General features: G+C 46.5%; 1 protein-coding gene across 1 annotated transcript; it reads left to right on the plus strand.

Annotated features, from left to right (window-relative positions):
• Positions 1-8,769: 8,769 nt before the first annotated feature.
• ldha (lactate dehydrogenase A4) lies at positions 8,770-16,515 on the plus strand. The gene is made up of 8 exons (XM_030425767.1): positions 8,770-8,927; positions 11,142-11,267; positions 12,244-12,361; positions 12,460-12,633; positions 12,753-12,926; positions 13,070-13,187; positions 14,921-15,044; positions 15,158-16,515. The coding sequence occupies exons 2-8, from the start codon at positions 11,142-11,144 to the stop codon at positions 15,320-15,322; spliced, it is 999 nt and encodes a 332-aa protein (XP_030281627.1). The 5' UTR covers positions 8,770-8,927; the 3' UTR covers positions 15,323-16,515.
• Positions 16,516-16,522: the final 7 nt, after the last annotated feature.

Consider the following 16,522-nt stretch of genomic DNA (forward strand, 5'->3'; position numbering starts at 1 on the left):
TTCAGAGTCCACAAATGAGCGGCTTAAATCACAAGAAGGTACAAAATATAAACTTAATGACTTCGCCTGGCATCAGTTAAGGTAAATGCATGATAGTTGTCACACGAGCAGCACCATGATGGCACAAAATGGCCTTTGCATGATGTGTTGGGAATCAGACTAGTTTTTCTTTGAACGATCCTCGAGCACCTGACAAAAACAGCGTCCTTGCTCCTTCAGGTGACGCGGTAAACAAGCTCCACTCCCGATAATAACCATTTGTAGGGAGGAATTTACGGAGCAGTTCAAAATTGAGAACCGCCCAAACCGCACAAACAGCAACACAAGCGTCACCTCGCTCCAAAGTCACACTGTAGGAACTTGCGGTGGCTTTTTTGTCTTTGTCTCAGCGGGGAGGGGGATGGAGTGCGGAGGGAGGGCCGAGGGTGGAGAACGGAGGCGGTGGGGATGAACACGGAGAGAGAGAGATGGATGGAGAATCGGGAGGAGGCGACAGACGTGGGCGATGCAGGGGTGGCTGAGGCTGTCGGGGACGAGCGACGGTGGCAGATGCATTACCAGCGACGTCTCCATCCCCGCTGACGCCGGACTCTCGCTCCGTCACGCACACACACGCACGCTTGCACGAACACACGCGTCTGAGTTGATTGAAGCCAGCGGTTTTGGCCCCACGCCGGGCACAGGGGGTAATGACTGTCACCCTTTTTTCTCCCCCCATCAGCCCCCCGCCTTAATCAGCGCACACACAAAGCCACACGTGTACACACAGATACATATACACATGTGCTATTTTCTCCCCTGCTCTCTGAAATGTCAGGTTGGCGAGGAGGGTGGGGGGGGGGTTGTGTGTGGGGTTCCTCCGGAGAGCAATAAAAGCTGATTGGAGTTAAAACAGTTGGTCAGGCCTCCCCGCCCCAGCATCTGTTGGATTACAGTCAGCCAACCTGTCATCTGTGAAATGAAGGCTAGTATGGGAGGAGAGGGGAAAGGCCACAGGAGGGGACGGACAGACAGGAGGAGACAGAGACGGATGCACGAGACAGGGAGTGGCACCGCAGATGGGTTTAGTAGAGGTTACCGCGTGAATTAAGAGGACGTGCTGCGAAAAAAAAACTGGTCGTTTGTGAGCATTTAGCTGCAGAAAACCACCAGCAGAGGAAGAGGAGATCAGAGAGGCGTTGGGAGCGAGAGGAAGGACGGACACACCTGACCTTTAGATGAATCATTTCATCTCTCCGTCCTCATGTATCACCGCCTCCGAGCACCCCGGGCCCGAGGAGCAATCCCTTTGACCCCCACCCATTCCCCTCGCCTTTACCTCACCATCTCATCCCTCGCTCTCTCCGTCACCCACCGCTGATCCCACCGACCTCCCGCCTCCACCTGCTACGTCTTCCCCCCCCCCCCCCCCCGAGGGAATCATTTTCACTCTAACAACTTCAATTAACCTTACCCCTTCATGCACGCAAACACGCACACACACCGCGGGCACAGCATGCCTGCACAGCCACATCATCCCCCCTCCCGTATCAATCACAGGTGTTAAGGTCACTGGACTGGGAGAAGGAAGCCTCCTCGCCGGCGACATGCAAAAGAATGTGCCGCAGCGTACAACACAGTGTATACACCGTCCTTAAACAAACACCAGCCACCGCTGTCATAAATCCTCTGAAATAATTAGAGCTGGGACGGCAAAAAAGGAAATTTATTTAATTTCATGCTCGAAGAAATGGTAAATGTCCGCCTCATTTTCCGGCTCCAGGATTAACTTTTGGAGGTCGTGGGGCTGAGTCACCTCAAGGTTGCAGCCGGAGAGGAGACGTACATGTTCAGTGACACTCCGGCAATAAGAAAATAAATAAATAAAAAAAAAGGAAGATCTGACAGCGTCTGGGAGTGTTTTCGGTGCCAATTTTCCCAGAATTACACTGTGCGCCTTTTTGACTCTGAAATTGCAAGAATTAATCGAGCTCCGCCGCGCTGTTCTCACGCCAACATGAAATAAGCAGAGCATAATTAGAGGTCCACTTTGATACGACAGTTGGATCATTGTTTCTGAAGCCGGTTTCGGGGGAGGGGGGGGACTAATCTGATGCACAGTTTGGCAGGTCCTCTGGTATAGAGCAAATCTGGAACTGAAAGATTGGTGGGCTTCCCAGTTGCACAGCAGTAAACAGCTTCCAGGGTCTTTGGTATACCATTAAAGAGTTGCCCCTGCTTGTTGGTTTCTATGTCCGTGCAAGCCTACACGCGTGTGCAGAAATGTGTTCTGTGTGTGTGTGTGCAAAAACTGGAAGGGGAGGGGGGGAGGTTAAATCCACACAGCTGTTCTTGAAATCAGACTTGGCTGGTGTGTGGATGCCCGCAGGCAGGAAACTCATATCTACCCTTCCACTCGTTTTCATCATCATTTAGCCGCTCTATAACAATGCCAGGCTGCTGTTCAGGCAGCAAAGTCCAAAAACTAACGAGAGAACCCACATTGTTAAGTGCTTTAATATGCTGTAATGAAGGGAGAAGTGGGATGTCTTCGACCGTACTGGTGCACTCGGAAGAGTAATGACACGGCATGTTGGCTCAAAACTTCCATTTGTTCGGCCGGTTTGCTGCACTCACGCTCACACTTTAAATCATAACTCGGAGACTGCAGCAGATGAGAGCAGAGCCTGCCTGATCATGGCTTCAATTAACACCTGATAAGAACCAGGGGAGCGGGACTGATTTCACATCTGATCATAATAATACGCCCTACGATGGGATTAGGACTGCAGGCACAAAACAAAGTACACTCAATTAAATATACTTGCGTAACGCGCGTATACGTATGCACAGACACACGACCTTTAATTCCGCACTAAAACACTCCACAACTGCTACATCCTTCCTCCTGCACCCAGCAGAGCTCTCCCTGGGCTTATCAGTGCATAATTGCTGTTGATTGGTGTATTATTGCTCTGGTTAATCTGCCCGTGGGTGGCTAATAAAGGAGCTCCATCAGGGATGTTATCAATCGTAGACAGAAGGTGTGCATGGAGCGAAAACTGGAAGCCAGGAAAAAAGGAAGGAGAGGGAAGGAGAGGGGAGGAGGGGGGGGGAGAGATATGAAGGAAAGGAAGGTGGGAAGTGACTGCGGGATGAAAGGGAAAGAGGTATAGGAGTGTTTGATTCATGTTGAAAGACAGAGAAGGACGTATTAGCGAAGGGGAGGAAAAAAAAGAAGGAACCCGACAGTGCCGTTGGGTTTAACGCGGACGTGGCTCGGGATGTGTCCGTTCGAGGTAAGGTAAGGTAACATCAGTGGGCTGGATGTTGTTCTGACAGAGTTGTGAGAGTGATCTCCCTCCCCGGAGAATCCGTTTTATGATTGATGTGGCCTTGTTCCTCAGCCTCAGTTCTATTTCTAAACAGAGGCTGGAGGAGGAGGAGGCTGTGGGGAGGTGATTAGATTTCTCTCTATTACGCGGCAGGCTGAGACAGGTGGGATATCACCCACAGCAGACACACCTCGGTTCCCAATGCCCTGTGCAATAACACAGTGTTGGCAACTGACCCTGGTGGTGTGAGAGGGCCGGCTAACATGACAAACTAGTGGTTCTTTATTCCACTGGGGGGGGGGAGGCGAGCGGTGATTGAATTGGCACACGCTCCAGAGACCACTGAGAGAGGCGCTGCTGGAGGAGGAGGATGGGAGACGGAGGCGATTGTCTCTGCGGCGAGGACAAGGAGAAGTTTTTTCGGGGGGGGGGAAAAAGAAGTTTGGAGCACATCGCCGCAGGCAAACCGAGGACATTAAACAACTGGAGATGAAGTATGATTTCACACACATCTAATGAAACTTCATGGGTCTCCAGCAGCGCTTTACACTGCCACACACACACACACACACACACACACACTGCAGCACCTAAACACATTTTAGGGAAGTCTTCATTATTTTTCACGTCAGGGTCCATGTGATAGATGTTGTTCAAACTGGAGAGCTGGGACTGCCATTTAAGGGAGAGGTGGCCTGGGGGATCTGAGTGGATAATTCTGCCGCCTTTGATTCAATACAAACATAAAGGATAGATTTTCTCAGTAAAACTTTAAAGTAAGCCGATTTTCTTCAGCTCTGATTCACTCGGAAAAAACCTGAAAGACTCCTGGGGAGCCAGTAAGCACCGCTGTGGACGAGGGGAGGTCAGGAGGTGAAGGTCTGAGTCTTACTTGTACATATATATTTAATTATATACTGAAGACATTAAAGTTTAAAACGTGATTAATATTCTATGAGCTCAAAAAAAAAAACACTTCCATTTAAATTGATCCTATAATCATGAATTACTATCTGAATCATTTCCTTTTGAGTCATGCTGGGTTTCGCCGAATGGGAAGATTTAGCGAGACAGATTCGTGTTTGAGGTGTGAGTGTGTGGCGTCGGGTGAGATATTCACTCTGCAGCAGGCTGATAACCTTCACCGTCAGGTAACCGAGGGGGAAACTGGAGCTCAGGTAAAATAATTAGAATTCAGGACCATGTGGAAGTGTTATCATGAGGCCTCAGGTTGTTCGACTGCCTGTGTGACAGCGCCCACTGCTGGTGAAACGCATGAAGTGAGCCAGCGGTTGATGATTAATAGAAATATAGAAGGAAATTCATAAAAACAAAGTGGCTTTTTAGGAAAACTGTAAATAAGAAATCAACACGGAAATGTTAGAAGAATGGAGGATGTGTGTTACGTCTCTGCATTAAAAATGTCTCAAATAAAATTCACCTTTGTTGCTTATTTTGTGCTGTTGTGTGCTTTTACGTTTTCCCAAATCTTTTCCAACAATATTGAAACCCAGGGAAATCTGTACATCTAAGAAACAGTGGATTACCTTTGTGATTAAAACTAATGTGAATAAAAATGTTATAGACTTCCTTGTCCGTGAACATAGACTTTTATCAGCAGTGGTGGTTGTTTACCAATAAGGACAGCAACTCCCATGATCCCCGCTGCAGAAATGACACACCTTCCGTTTAAAAAAATCAAACTAGGACAATATTTCCTTGAAATTGGAAAGTAAATATAACTATTAGTTCTACGTTTTGTTTGCTTTTATACCTACTTGCTAATTTGTTTAATAGTTAGCTGTGTGTAGTTGATTTTGTGAAGTTCAATCAACCTAAAAATGGCATCTGAAATTAAATTTTGGGCAGAAACGTATTCAAACTCACACTCTTCTATTTTTCAGACTGTTCTGTTTGTTTGTGGCAACATCCACCAGAATTCATTTATTTTGTAAACTATTCTTCTTATCATATTTTGTCTGAAGTCCTCTGCAGTGACCTTGTTTTCGAGTCCCACACCTGCACATTCTGGAGTTAATGTTTGGCATCTTGGCTCCGCGCTCGTCACTCCGTCAGGATACATCAAAGTCAGCACAGCAGGGATTAGGCAGCGGCAGCGAGTGTCAGCGCAGCAGCTTTCAGGTGACGTGGAGCAGGTGTGAAGGAGAAAAAGAGTTGTTGGAGCGCTGATCCCTTAAGCACACCGCCTGCCGCACCCCGAGGGCGGGATGGATATATCCTGTGACTGAGTGGCTGTGTGAGAGCAGTAATGGACTCTCACAAAGGCTCAGAACTGTAATGTAAAACTAGTTTATTATAATCTCAGTCGATCCATCTTCATCATAAAGACTTGCAGCAGCTCAGGAAGGCAAGAGGGCTCTTTTAATTTCATCTGGTCTGTTCAACATCAGCTCATTTACAGAAAGTCTTCGCTGTATTTTACCTTATTTTCTCGTCAATCGTGTTAGATTAAACCCTGAAGATTACTAGTATAATGCTCCAACAGGAGGCAGTTCAGACCACCACCACTGAACCTGGCCCCCCTCACCCAACAGCTCATCAGATGGACTATATTAGATTTGCTTATATTGCTAACACGAAAACAGGTCGTATGAAAGCAGACGACATCACGCGACGTGAGACGATCACATCATAATAAAACAGCGACGGCGGCCTGAGGGCTGAGAGCTAATAACATCATGACTGCAGACATCTTTGCCATTTTTGTACATCAGAGGAGCAGGCAGAGAAGAACGAGCTGTAACTGACGAGTGTTAGCTCACTCAAATATGTGATGCAGACATTGTTTTTGTATTTATTTGTTTATACATTTCGTTTTTTTAGATTAGCAATAGGAAACTGCACACTGCCAACTGATAATAGCCCAGGAAAGGTTTAATGTATTGGAATAGCATACATAATCTAGAGGACGTTGGTATAAACATCCATGTCAGGAGAGACTTGGCCTGCCGAAGTGTCCTTGAGCAAAGTGATGTTGTTCCAAAGCTGCAATCTGGCGTGTGTGAACATAACAAAAGAGATAAAATGTTGTTTTTTATGACAGTTACACCTGTTTAAAACCAAATGTTTCCACAGAAGTGTAAGTGGGAGTTATCTGTTGTGACTTGTTTTCAATTAAATGCAAAATAAATGATTTTGTCTCAGAGTCACGTCTGAAGGAGAGGCTGTTTTGTTCTCCACACCTCTGGTTCCCTTCTGACTGTGCACATCTAATTGCACGATGGAGCTGCTAATCTGCTCGAATCTCCTGCTCAAACAGCTCACAATCAAAAGCATCAGTAGTCAACACACAGCCAAGTGTTTCACTTTTGATTTCTGATTATTACAGCAGACTGGAATCTAATGCGATTTCACACTTCCCACCTGGAGTTTATCTTTGTGCCTCAGCCGGCGGCGGGCGGGGCCAGAGGCATCGTGCTCTCAGGTTGTCCGTCTGTCCGTACGTACGTACGTCCAGGCCATTCTTGTGCACGAGATATCTCAAGAACGCTTCAAGGAATGTTCTTCAAATTTTGCACAAACGTCGACTCTGACTGGAGGATGAACTGATGTGATTTTGGTGGTCGAAGGTCACTGCAACCTCGTGTTTTGTGAACGAAACGTCTGAATAATGCCTGAAGGGAATTACTTCAAAGTTGGTTCATGGGTCCACTTGGACTCAAGGATGAACTGATTACATTTTGAAGGTCGAGGGTCAAGGTCACCGTGGCGTTGCGTATTGTGAAAGCAGTATTTCAGGAACATCTTGAGGGAGTCTCTTCAAATTTGGCACATATGTCAACTTCGCCTCGATGATCATTGGATGTCAAACGTCAAGCTCAAAAACTCAAATCCTTGAGGACAATATTTCAAGAATGCACTGAGGGATTTTTGTCATATTTAGCACAAACCTACACTTGGACTCGAGGGTGAGCTGATTAGATTTTGGAGGTCAAAATCATATCATTTTGTACCATGTTGTAGCTTCTTAGGAGCTTTGCCTTCTTTAAAGCGGAGGCATATAACTATTGTGGGACGGCTTTAATTTGTTGTCCTTTTTTTGGATGCTATCTTGTAATTTATAGCAATGTATGAATTAAACTAACTCTCAGTACTTGATGTTGATGAAGGTTCTCAGTCCTCCAGGTCATGATGAATCTCGGTGCTGTCTCGTAGGCAACTGGACTGACGCGTGAAACAAGTCCAGTTGCCTAAAATATAGCATGGAGATTTTTTCAGTACTTGATGTTCCTCAGACACAAACAGTTCCAATCTGTAAAGAGTTTTTTCTTTTCCTCATGGTCAGTAACACAACAGGAACATTTTCACATAACCTCACGTAAGAAAAGTGGCCTTCAGCGTATCTGGAGACTGATAGTCTGACAGCATGAGTTCGATGACCAAAATCCAGAAAACAATGACACAAATGGAGAAGCTGTGTTGCAACTTATATGCAACTCCTGGTCTTTTGTCAGTCGACTCCGCTCTTACAGAATAAGGAAATTCCTCAGAGAGGTCACAAGAAGGCCTTGTTGCAACATTAAGTAACAGGGCTGGGTGTTGTAATGACTCCAAGCAGACAGGAGGGGGCAGTGATGTGCTGCTGCGAGTGACGACATAACAAGCAATGCTATCATCCCAGATACCTCCATCTCTCCTGGAGGGACCACGTGCTTCTAGTGTCCATCACATTATATTCTCCATAAAGCTGAAAACATAGAATGTGAGGGAGCGTTTTGTGGATGGCCGAGTCAGATTTGTATTTATTCAGCCCAGAATCACAATAACACTGTCTCACCGGGCGGTGAAAGGGATCTACTCGGTTACATCTTTCTCTCCTGTGGCTCCACTGTGTATTTCCTGTATTGTCGGATCTGTCTGTGTGTGTTTGAAAAGCATTATACAACTCCATATTAATGTTCCACTGAGCTAAATCACACTAAAGGGCACATTAGACACATTTTAACTCAGAGTTCTAGATGAGTCACAGGAAAACACCCATTAGGGTAATCATTACAGCCATCACACGACTACATCCTGTAATAACCTGAAGTATACAAAGTGTTAAATTATATCTTAAATTAAATATTTATCCATCATGTTGATAGTTGATGGTAAAACAGCCTCATTGGAACATCTTGTTCATTTCCTCCACCATCCTTCAGCTTCATCTTTGCTACGTCACACACAGTCCAGCCAATGAAGCTGTGGTTAACCCTCGCTGTCATTATTTTATTTTGTATAACGAAGCTGGCACGTGCGCTCTGATGACAGGATGATTGTCGGATGAAAGCGAAATTACATGTTTTTCGGTTCCGATCCCAGATCAGGTTGACTCCGGATGATTATTAAGAAGAAGCAGTGACACACACCGCTTACACACACTCTCCCACTGCCGCATCCTGCCCGGGACGTGACTGGAGACACGCGCGCCAGCCAACACACCGAACCCCAACGTCACGAACATGAAGCACGTCGCGTCTGCGCGCGGGGGCAGTCCTTAAATACCGGGCGGCTCCCCCTCCGCGGCACCACTTCTGCGGAAACGCTGCACTGAGGAGGAGCAGACACATTCCAGCTCGTAGTTCCTACATCTCGACTGAAACCTGAAAGGTAAGGCAACCCCGTCCGGCTTAAAAAGGGAACATCAGCGCGTTAGCACCCCCCCAAAACGTACCCGGAAGTCCTCGATCGGTTCGTGCGTAAAGAGTTTGGAGACAGTTCACCAACCTGATGCGCATTTTCAGGAGGATAGGCAGAGAGAGGCGTGTCCCGCTCAGTTCGATACTGGTGATTGGTTGTGATTGAGGCAGCTTCGGCTTCTGACTCTCACTGTACCCGTGGTCCATTAGTGCGATCAGGTTTTTATTTTTTATTATTGTGTGAAACAGAAGCAGAAGCAACAGGATGCGAGCGTGTAAGTGCGCTGCTCGTGTCTGCTCCCTGAATGAGTTTCAAATATGATGTTATCAATTATTCACGTGTACTTAATGCAAATTACTTACATCACAGAGCCCGCGCGATCAACAATATATAATAAGCTATAGGTCGTATCACACATCACCGGATGAAAAGGTCACCGTAGGCCTCTGTTACATCATGTGGATGCATTGGAGTAATATTACGCAGTGTTACACAAGCGCATGCCCCCTGCTGCCTGTGAGGAGCCATCGAACAGACCGGGCCACAGTGAACTTGGCACAGGAAATGAAGTGCGTTCACAGGCTGACCCATGGGAGGCAGATCCTAATGAGAGTGGAGCCGCAGCCATCACTGATGTCACCAGTGCAGGAAAATGTCACTTTTATGAGGCATTTGAAAGATGGATCGACCCTAAAAAAAACTTAGTGCAGCTTGCTTTTTCCCCCCTGATTGATTAAACTGATGCAGTTCTTGGCGCAGCAGTGGTGTGGATGAAGACTTGACTTGCATCATGTTGGCAGGTTCTGCCTGGATACACTCGGCTGACCAGTGCAGCGAAAACAAAATCTAGTTTTTCCTGCTGGTGAAACTTCATTCTCGGGAAAAAAAAAAAAAAAGCAAAGGAAACTGGGGGCAGGCTGAGCTTGTGGCTGATCGCATCGCCGGAAATAAGTGCGTGATGTATTCACACAGGTTGCCTGAAAAACTAGATTCTAAAAACTTTAGCCGTGGCACCTGAGACCCCATCAGGAGGAGCTCCGCAAAGCCTCTCTGAACCCACACGGATCATATCATGTAAATGTCATAATGTACTGGGAAATATGATTATGCATAAGTGTTAAACAGCTGCTTACTTTAAGTCCCAGGAGAGCTCGACACAAAACATCCATCTCCCTCTCTCCCTCTGACTATATCACATTAAGTTCTTTCAGCTGCTAATAATCCTTCTTGTAATCCTCATTCAGTCGTGCCTCAGTAGTTCTGTAGCTGATTTGTACAGCATATTTCCACAGTAAAGAAAAGGAACTCTGACCGGAATCAAACATCTACAGTAATCCTGTACCGTAAGGGGACAAAGGGCCCTCTTATAAAGCGCAAAAAACCCAGTTCAGGGTCAGCGCCTGGTGGGTAAGCCTTCAGCTCACCTCGGCTCGGAGTGAGAGATAATTGGATGAAGGGATATTAGGTATGACTGCCCCACTTATATGTACTGTTATTGTGTGCAAACTCGGCGTGGAGAGGGTCTTAAATATCCTCTCGAGGAAGGTATTACAGTGTATTAACGCTGAGGGGCCGATCCGCTACGTGCTCCTCTGCACATCAGCCGAGTCATGCTGGTGATGTAAAGCTGGAGCACTCAGACATGGCCGCCACAACCAGGAAACATAAATAGTAGTGTGTATGTGTGTGTGTGAGCGTGAGCGTGACGTCAGCCGGGGATGGTCTGTTCTGCACGGAGACAGCCTGCAGTGCTTTCCCAGGCAGTGGTTGCCACGGAGACGCAGAGAGGCGCTGTGAGTCGAGACTTTCTGTCGGTAAACCATTTAAGGGGGTAATGTGACAGCGAGTGTGAGAGTGTCTGCAAAAAAAATGGAACATGTGGTCGATGGCAGTCGTGTTTTTCAGGGTCAGAGGAAGGACACAGTTTCGATTCTGTAAACGAGGTGAAAAGGGAAACCCGAGTTTGAGGCAGTCATTGTCGGTTCAGAGCGAAGTCACGTACGCCTCCTGTGTTGATAGTAACCCATTCAAGCTGTCTCGTGCATTATGCAGCACTTCCCTCCTCTCTCTCTCTCTCTCTCTCTCTCCTGCTGACTTACTTTTTCCCAAAACCTCTTTCCCATCACATCCTCCAATTTTCCCCTCCGCTCCTCTCATCACACGACTTCTTCTTTCTTTCCGCAGATGTCCACCAAGGAGAAGCTGATCGGCCACGTGATGAAGGAGGAGCCTGTTGGCAGCAGGAACAAGGTGACGGTGGTGGGTGTCGGCATGGTGGGCATGGCCTCCGCCGTCAGCATCCTGCTCAAGGTGAGACTGTAAGAGGGAGAGGAGGTGTGAAGCGAAGTGAAGTGCGATAGAGTCTGCTGATGTGTGCGAGTGTGTGCATGAGGAAGTAGTGGTGAAACGAGGGTGAGGGTTAAAGGGGAAGTTACTTGGTATCTACAGTACAAGACACAAAAGTGTACACATGAGTGGGTGTAAGGGGCTTTATATGAACCCTTAAAAGCACAAAGTTACAAAACTTAAAGGTGCACTACGTGGTTTTAGTTGCAAACTTTTTATTGGAAGAGAAAGATCTTCACTGACTGATTTATCATCGCTTAACTCTCTTTATTTCACGACTGGATGAACAAACTGACCTTAGAGGACAACAGTTGGTAACTGTTCCTCTTTGTTTATATGTGGCGGACCCTGCCACCTTCCTACCTTCAAACAGTGTTATGAGGAACTTGTTTTCTTCCGAGAACTGCTTAGTCCATTCAGTCAGGGAAAAGATAAATGTTTCTGAGTTTGCATCGCGACCTGATTCGATTTGAATCTCAAGTATTTGAATCTCTTTCCCAAAACTACACAGCGCCAATTTACATGTACCTGAACGAATAAGCAAATCCACAACGTCACGAGTCCTGATATTATTGTAAAGACTTGCAAATTAGTCTCCGGGGCACGAGTGTGCTCTGAGTGAAAATCAGCTTCGGTGTAAAAACCCCACATGCGGCCTCGTTATCCAACACGTGAGAGGAAGTATTACGTTTCTTTTATATTGTCCTGCCCCCATTTCACAACAAGTTATCTGGATCTGTGCCAGCTCAGGAACAACAGAGAATAAAAACCAGAGAAACCAGGTCACAGGTCTCACAACCAACAATGCTGCTGAGTAGACAAGCCAGAGATGAACTGTGTTTTTCCTCCTTTTCATATCGGGGTTGTTTACTGAGATCAGACGCTTCGAGAGTGTCCCGCTGCAGCTTTATCCCCTCATTGTGTGTATGTTTATAACCAGGATTTGTGTGATGAGCTGGCCCTGGTTGATGTGATGGAGGACAAGCTGAAGGGTGAGGTCATGGACCTGCAGCACGGGTCCCTCTTCCTCAAGACACACAAGATTGTGGCCGACAAAGGTGAGAAGGCTCAAAGCTAACCGCAACCCGTGGCTGTTAGGAAGTTAGTTTTCAGTCCCTTGTTTTCATCTCAATCCAAACATTTCTCCTTTTTTCAGACTACAGTGTGACAGCCAATTCCAGAGTGGTGGTGGTGACCGCTGGTGCCCGCCAGCAGGAGGGCGAGAGCCGCCTGAACCTGGTGCAGCGCAACGTCAACATCTTCAAGTTCATCATCCCGAACATCGTCAAGTACAGCCCCCACTGCATCCTGATGGTGGTGTCTAACCCAGGTGAGACGGGCGGGGGAGGAGGTGTGGCGTGGCGTGGGGTAGTGTTGACGGGTGCTGGAGTAACGCCTGTAGGTCATCGTTTCTAAGAGTTGTCCCCTCGTCCTGTAACCCCCCTCCAGTGGACATCCTGACCTACGTGGCCTGGAAGCTGAGCGGCTTCCCGCGTCACCGCGTCATCGGCTCTGGCACCAACCTGGACTCCGCACGTTTCCGCCACCTCATGGGAGAGAAGCTCCACCTCCACCCTTCCAGCTGCCACGGCTGGATCGTCGGCGAGCACGGAGACTCCAGTGGTATGCAGCTCTGACTAAAAATAATATTTTTACCTGTTTGACGGTCCGTCGGAAATCTGTCAGTGCAGCTACACGGCTCAATGAAGCATCGGAGGAATGCTTTATCATTTAATTTATGGCTGTTACATGTCTGTTTCTTACAGTGCCCGTGTGGAGCGGTGTCAATGTTGCTGGAGTTTCTCTGCAGAGCCTCAACCCAAAGATGGGGGCTGAGGGCGACAGTGAGAACTGGAAGGAAGTTCATAAGCTGGTGGTTGACGGGTGAGAACAGATCATTTCACGACGAACCGCATCAGTTTAACCTGCATAACAAATAATTATCCACGTGCAGCACTGAGGTTAGAGCCTAAAGTCTTGAATTTTATCAGAACCCAGAGGAAAATTTTACTGCTCAAAGCTTGCTCCTTTATGGCCGTGGAGCCGTAAAGGAGCTCAATGAGAGTTCTCATTTCAGTCTCCGTGTCTTTTTTGGTCTCAAACATTTCTCATTTGTTTCTCCTAAAATTCCTTAGGAGCAACAGGTGAGACTTGAGACTTTACCGCCTAAACCTCGCTCCTTTCCAGCACTGGGGAGACATTCTGAAACTTCACTGAGAGCTTGATGAGATCTCCTTTTAAACTTACAGGGAGCCCAAGTTGAGATTTTCTGCACCCGTGTCTCAGGAGAAACAATTGAGAAACAGGAGAAATCCGCCACAGCCTCACTTTGGTCTCACATAGATCTCATAGTCGTCTAGGAGAAATGAATGAGACACTGCTGAGATCTCTTTTCCAATTTTCATTTCCTCTGGGAACAGATCTTTCAGGATTAATGCCTTCAGTCAGCATTTGATATTAACGTGAAGACTGAAAGTACCAACAGGCTCAATTCAATCCGGTGAAGCTGACTAACCCTGGAGAGGAATTTGACCTGGGCCCTGGTCCAAAAGGCAAGCCGAGGCAGATACACAGGAACACTACTGTGTCATGGGCTCACTCCTGCCTGGCAGGTGCCACATGTACTTTACTGTACAGTAGAGTCATGAATACACTTACACACCCAGGTCTGAATGAAGGAAATAGCCAGTTATATTACAACTAATAAGTCTACTGAAAAGACGGCTTCACCTGTCTATAAATAACTCGTCCATGTTGCCCAGTCAGTACTGCGCATTTGTTGGATTTTTTAGAATAATGAAGTTGTGTAATTTCTTTGGAAGTTAGATGATGCAACAGTTTTTTCCTGTAAACTTTGAGATTGCACCATTTCTTTCATTGTCAGACAGGCAACCTGACTTATCCTCAGCAAAGAGGGGTGTAAGAGGTCGACCACGTACGGAAGAATAGTTTTTATCATGTTTGCACAAGATTAGGTAGGAAATAAGATATTTCAAAAGTAGGACAAAGACGAGGGTTTTATGTACATAACGCATGTCGCAACAGGGAAAGAAATAAAAGAAAGAAAGAACATCAGCAAAGGTGCACTGTTCTTTATCTGCCCTGCCATCAGAGGAGAGGTCTTTATTTTAAAGGAGACATATTCTCTTGATCAAGTTTCTCTTTAGAGTAATTGAGGGTTAGGATTATTATTTAAAGGCATTCGTACAGTAGAAACTGTCGCGTATGTTTCCAGATTTAGTAACAGATGTGAGTTTATGCCACACTACCTTCATCACAGCTTTAGCTACCTTTAACAGACCAGATCTATTCTTTTTTTCTTTCTGTGTACATGCACGCATCAAGCTCAGCTCAGCAGCACATGCACATGCTAAACAAAGACACAGGCATCACTCAATCTAATGCTTCTCTCATGGTGACAAACAGCTGGATTCCCGGCTTGAGAACATCTGGCAAGAAGATTGATGAGGGATATTAGAGAGAAATGACAAAGTGGGAGCAAACGCAGTCTCGAATAACACAGCAGACGGACAGCTTGACTTTCTCTTCAGCCCATCAAGTCGACAAGCTGTTCTCACTTTCAATTTTTTGTTTCTTATCTTGTGTTTTCACTGCAGAGCCTACGAGGTTATCAAGCTGAAGGGCTACACCTCCTGGGCCATCGGTATGTCTGTGGCCGACCTGGTGGAAAGTATCACCAAGAACCTGCACAAAGTGCACCCTGTGTCCACACTGGTCAAGGTGAGGAGGGCCGTTCATTTCACAATTCAGCATGTCGATTCACTTAACCAACATATTTTACGTTCTTCAGATATTCTAAAATGACCGTCTCTGCGCTCCCTTTCGTCTCACAGGGCATGCACGGAGTGAAGGACGAGGTCTTCCTGAGCGTCCCTTGCGTCCTGGGCAACAGCGGTCTGACAGATGTGATCCACATGACCCTGAAGCCCGACGAGGAGAAGCAGCTGGTGAAGAGCGCCGAGACCCTGTGGGGAGTCCAGAAGGAGCTCACTCTGTGAGCCGCCCTCCTCTGAATCCTCACCCGAAACCACACCCAACACCTCGTGGTCGACCCCCTACTCCTGTGCTTCCTGTTGTCCAAACAGGCGAATGAAAACCTCCTGAATATCTAACAAGGCCAAGTGTTTGTAGCTAAACCAGTGGAGGCTAGATTTTACCCTCAGATGTTCACGCATGGGTGTCATTTTCCTTTTGCGGCCTCCCACCCGTCCTCCTTCCATCCTGACTGAATTCTCAGAAAACACAACTCGTACCTTTTGGCCTTTTGAGCTCAGCCTGTGTTGGTGAGAGGCGATATTATTTGTTGTCCCGTCTCCGCAAGAAAACAAGGCCACTGCAAGCAAAATTGAGCGTATACAACTCAACGTACTGTACGTTATTGTGCACTGTAGCTTCTGCTGTACACTCCTTGTCCGTAGTGTGTGTGTGTGTGTGTTTATTCAGTGTATTCTGTGATTGTTGCCAGTTGGGTTTTTATTTTCCCATTTGGCGATCTCTGTTGATTTTTTTATTTGGAGTATAATGGAGACATTCCATTCTCTATGAGGAGGGGCTTCCTGTCCACATACAGTCATAACAACACTGCTGCGAATATCACCGGGGCCATTATCCTGTGATACCAATGTACCTTATCATTTGAGAAAAAAAAAAAACAATGCTACATCTACCGGTTGGCATTGAAGCCTTTAAAACAAACCTAACCACAAGTGCACTGACAGAAAAAAACATTCAAGGTTAAGAGAAATGGCAAGAGGCGACAAAGACTTCACCCGAGATAATTAAAAAAGGCTTGCTAACGAGGTGACAAGCCGTAATTCTACTCAGCATAGAGATAACAGAGAGCCAATGGGAAAGACTCAGCTACAATCATGACGTAGGGTCAGGAAACGAATCCTCTCAGGAGGTTTCCATCCTGAAGGTGTTGTGTGTTGGCGCACCCTGAACACCCTCAAAGGGTTTTGTATTTATTTTACTCCACCTGACTCTGGAAAACAAAAAGGAACTCAAGAGAAACAATGATGGTATTATTTATAACTGTTAATACTGTTCAGATCTATTTATGTATTAGTGTTACAGCGTTAGATACGGTCTCTCAATCACCCGACTCAGTGAAGAACTGTACCTGCCACGGCAGCTGGTTTACTGATTTTTATTTGCCGTAACATCAAATAAATCTGCCAGGTTACTGATACGAGTGT

Source organism: Sparus aurata, chromosome 8 (assembly GCF_900880675.1).
Source record: "Sparus aurata chromosome 8, fSpaAur1.1, whole genome shotgun sequence".
NCBI classification, from domain to species: Eukaryota; Metazoa; Chordata; class Actinopteri; order Spariformes; family Sparidae; genus Sparus; species Sparus aurata.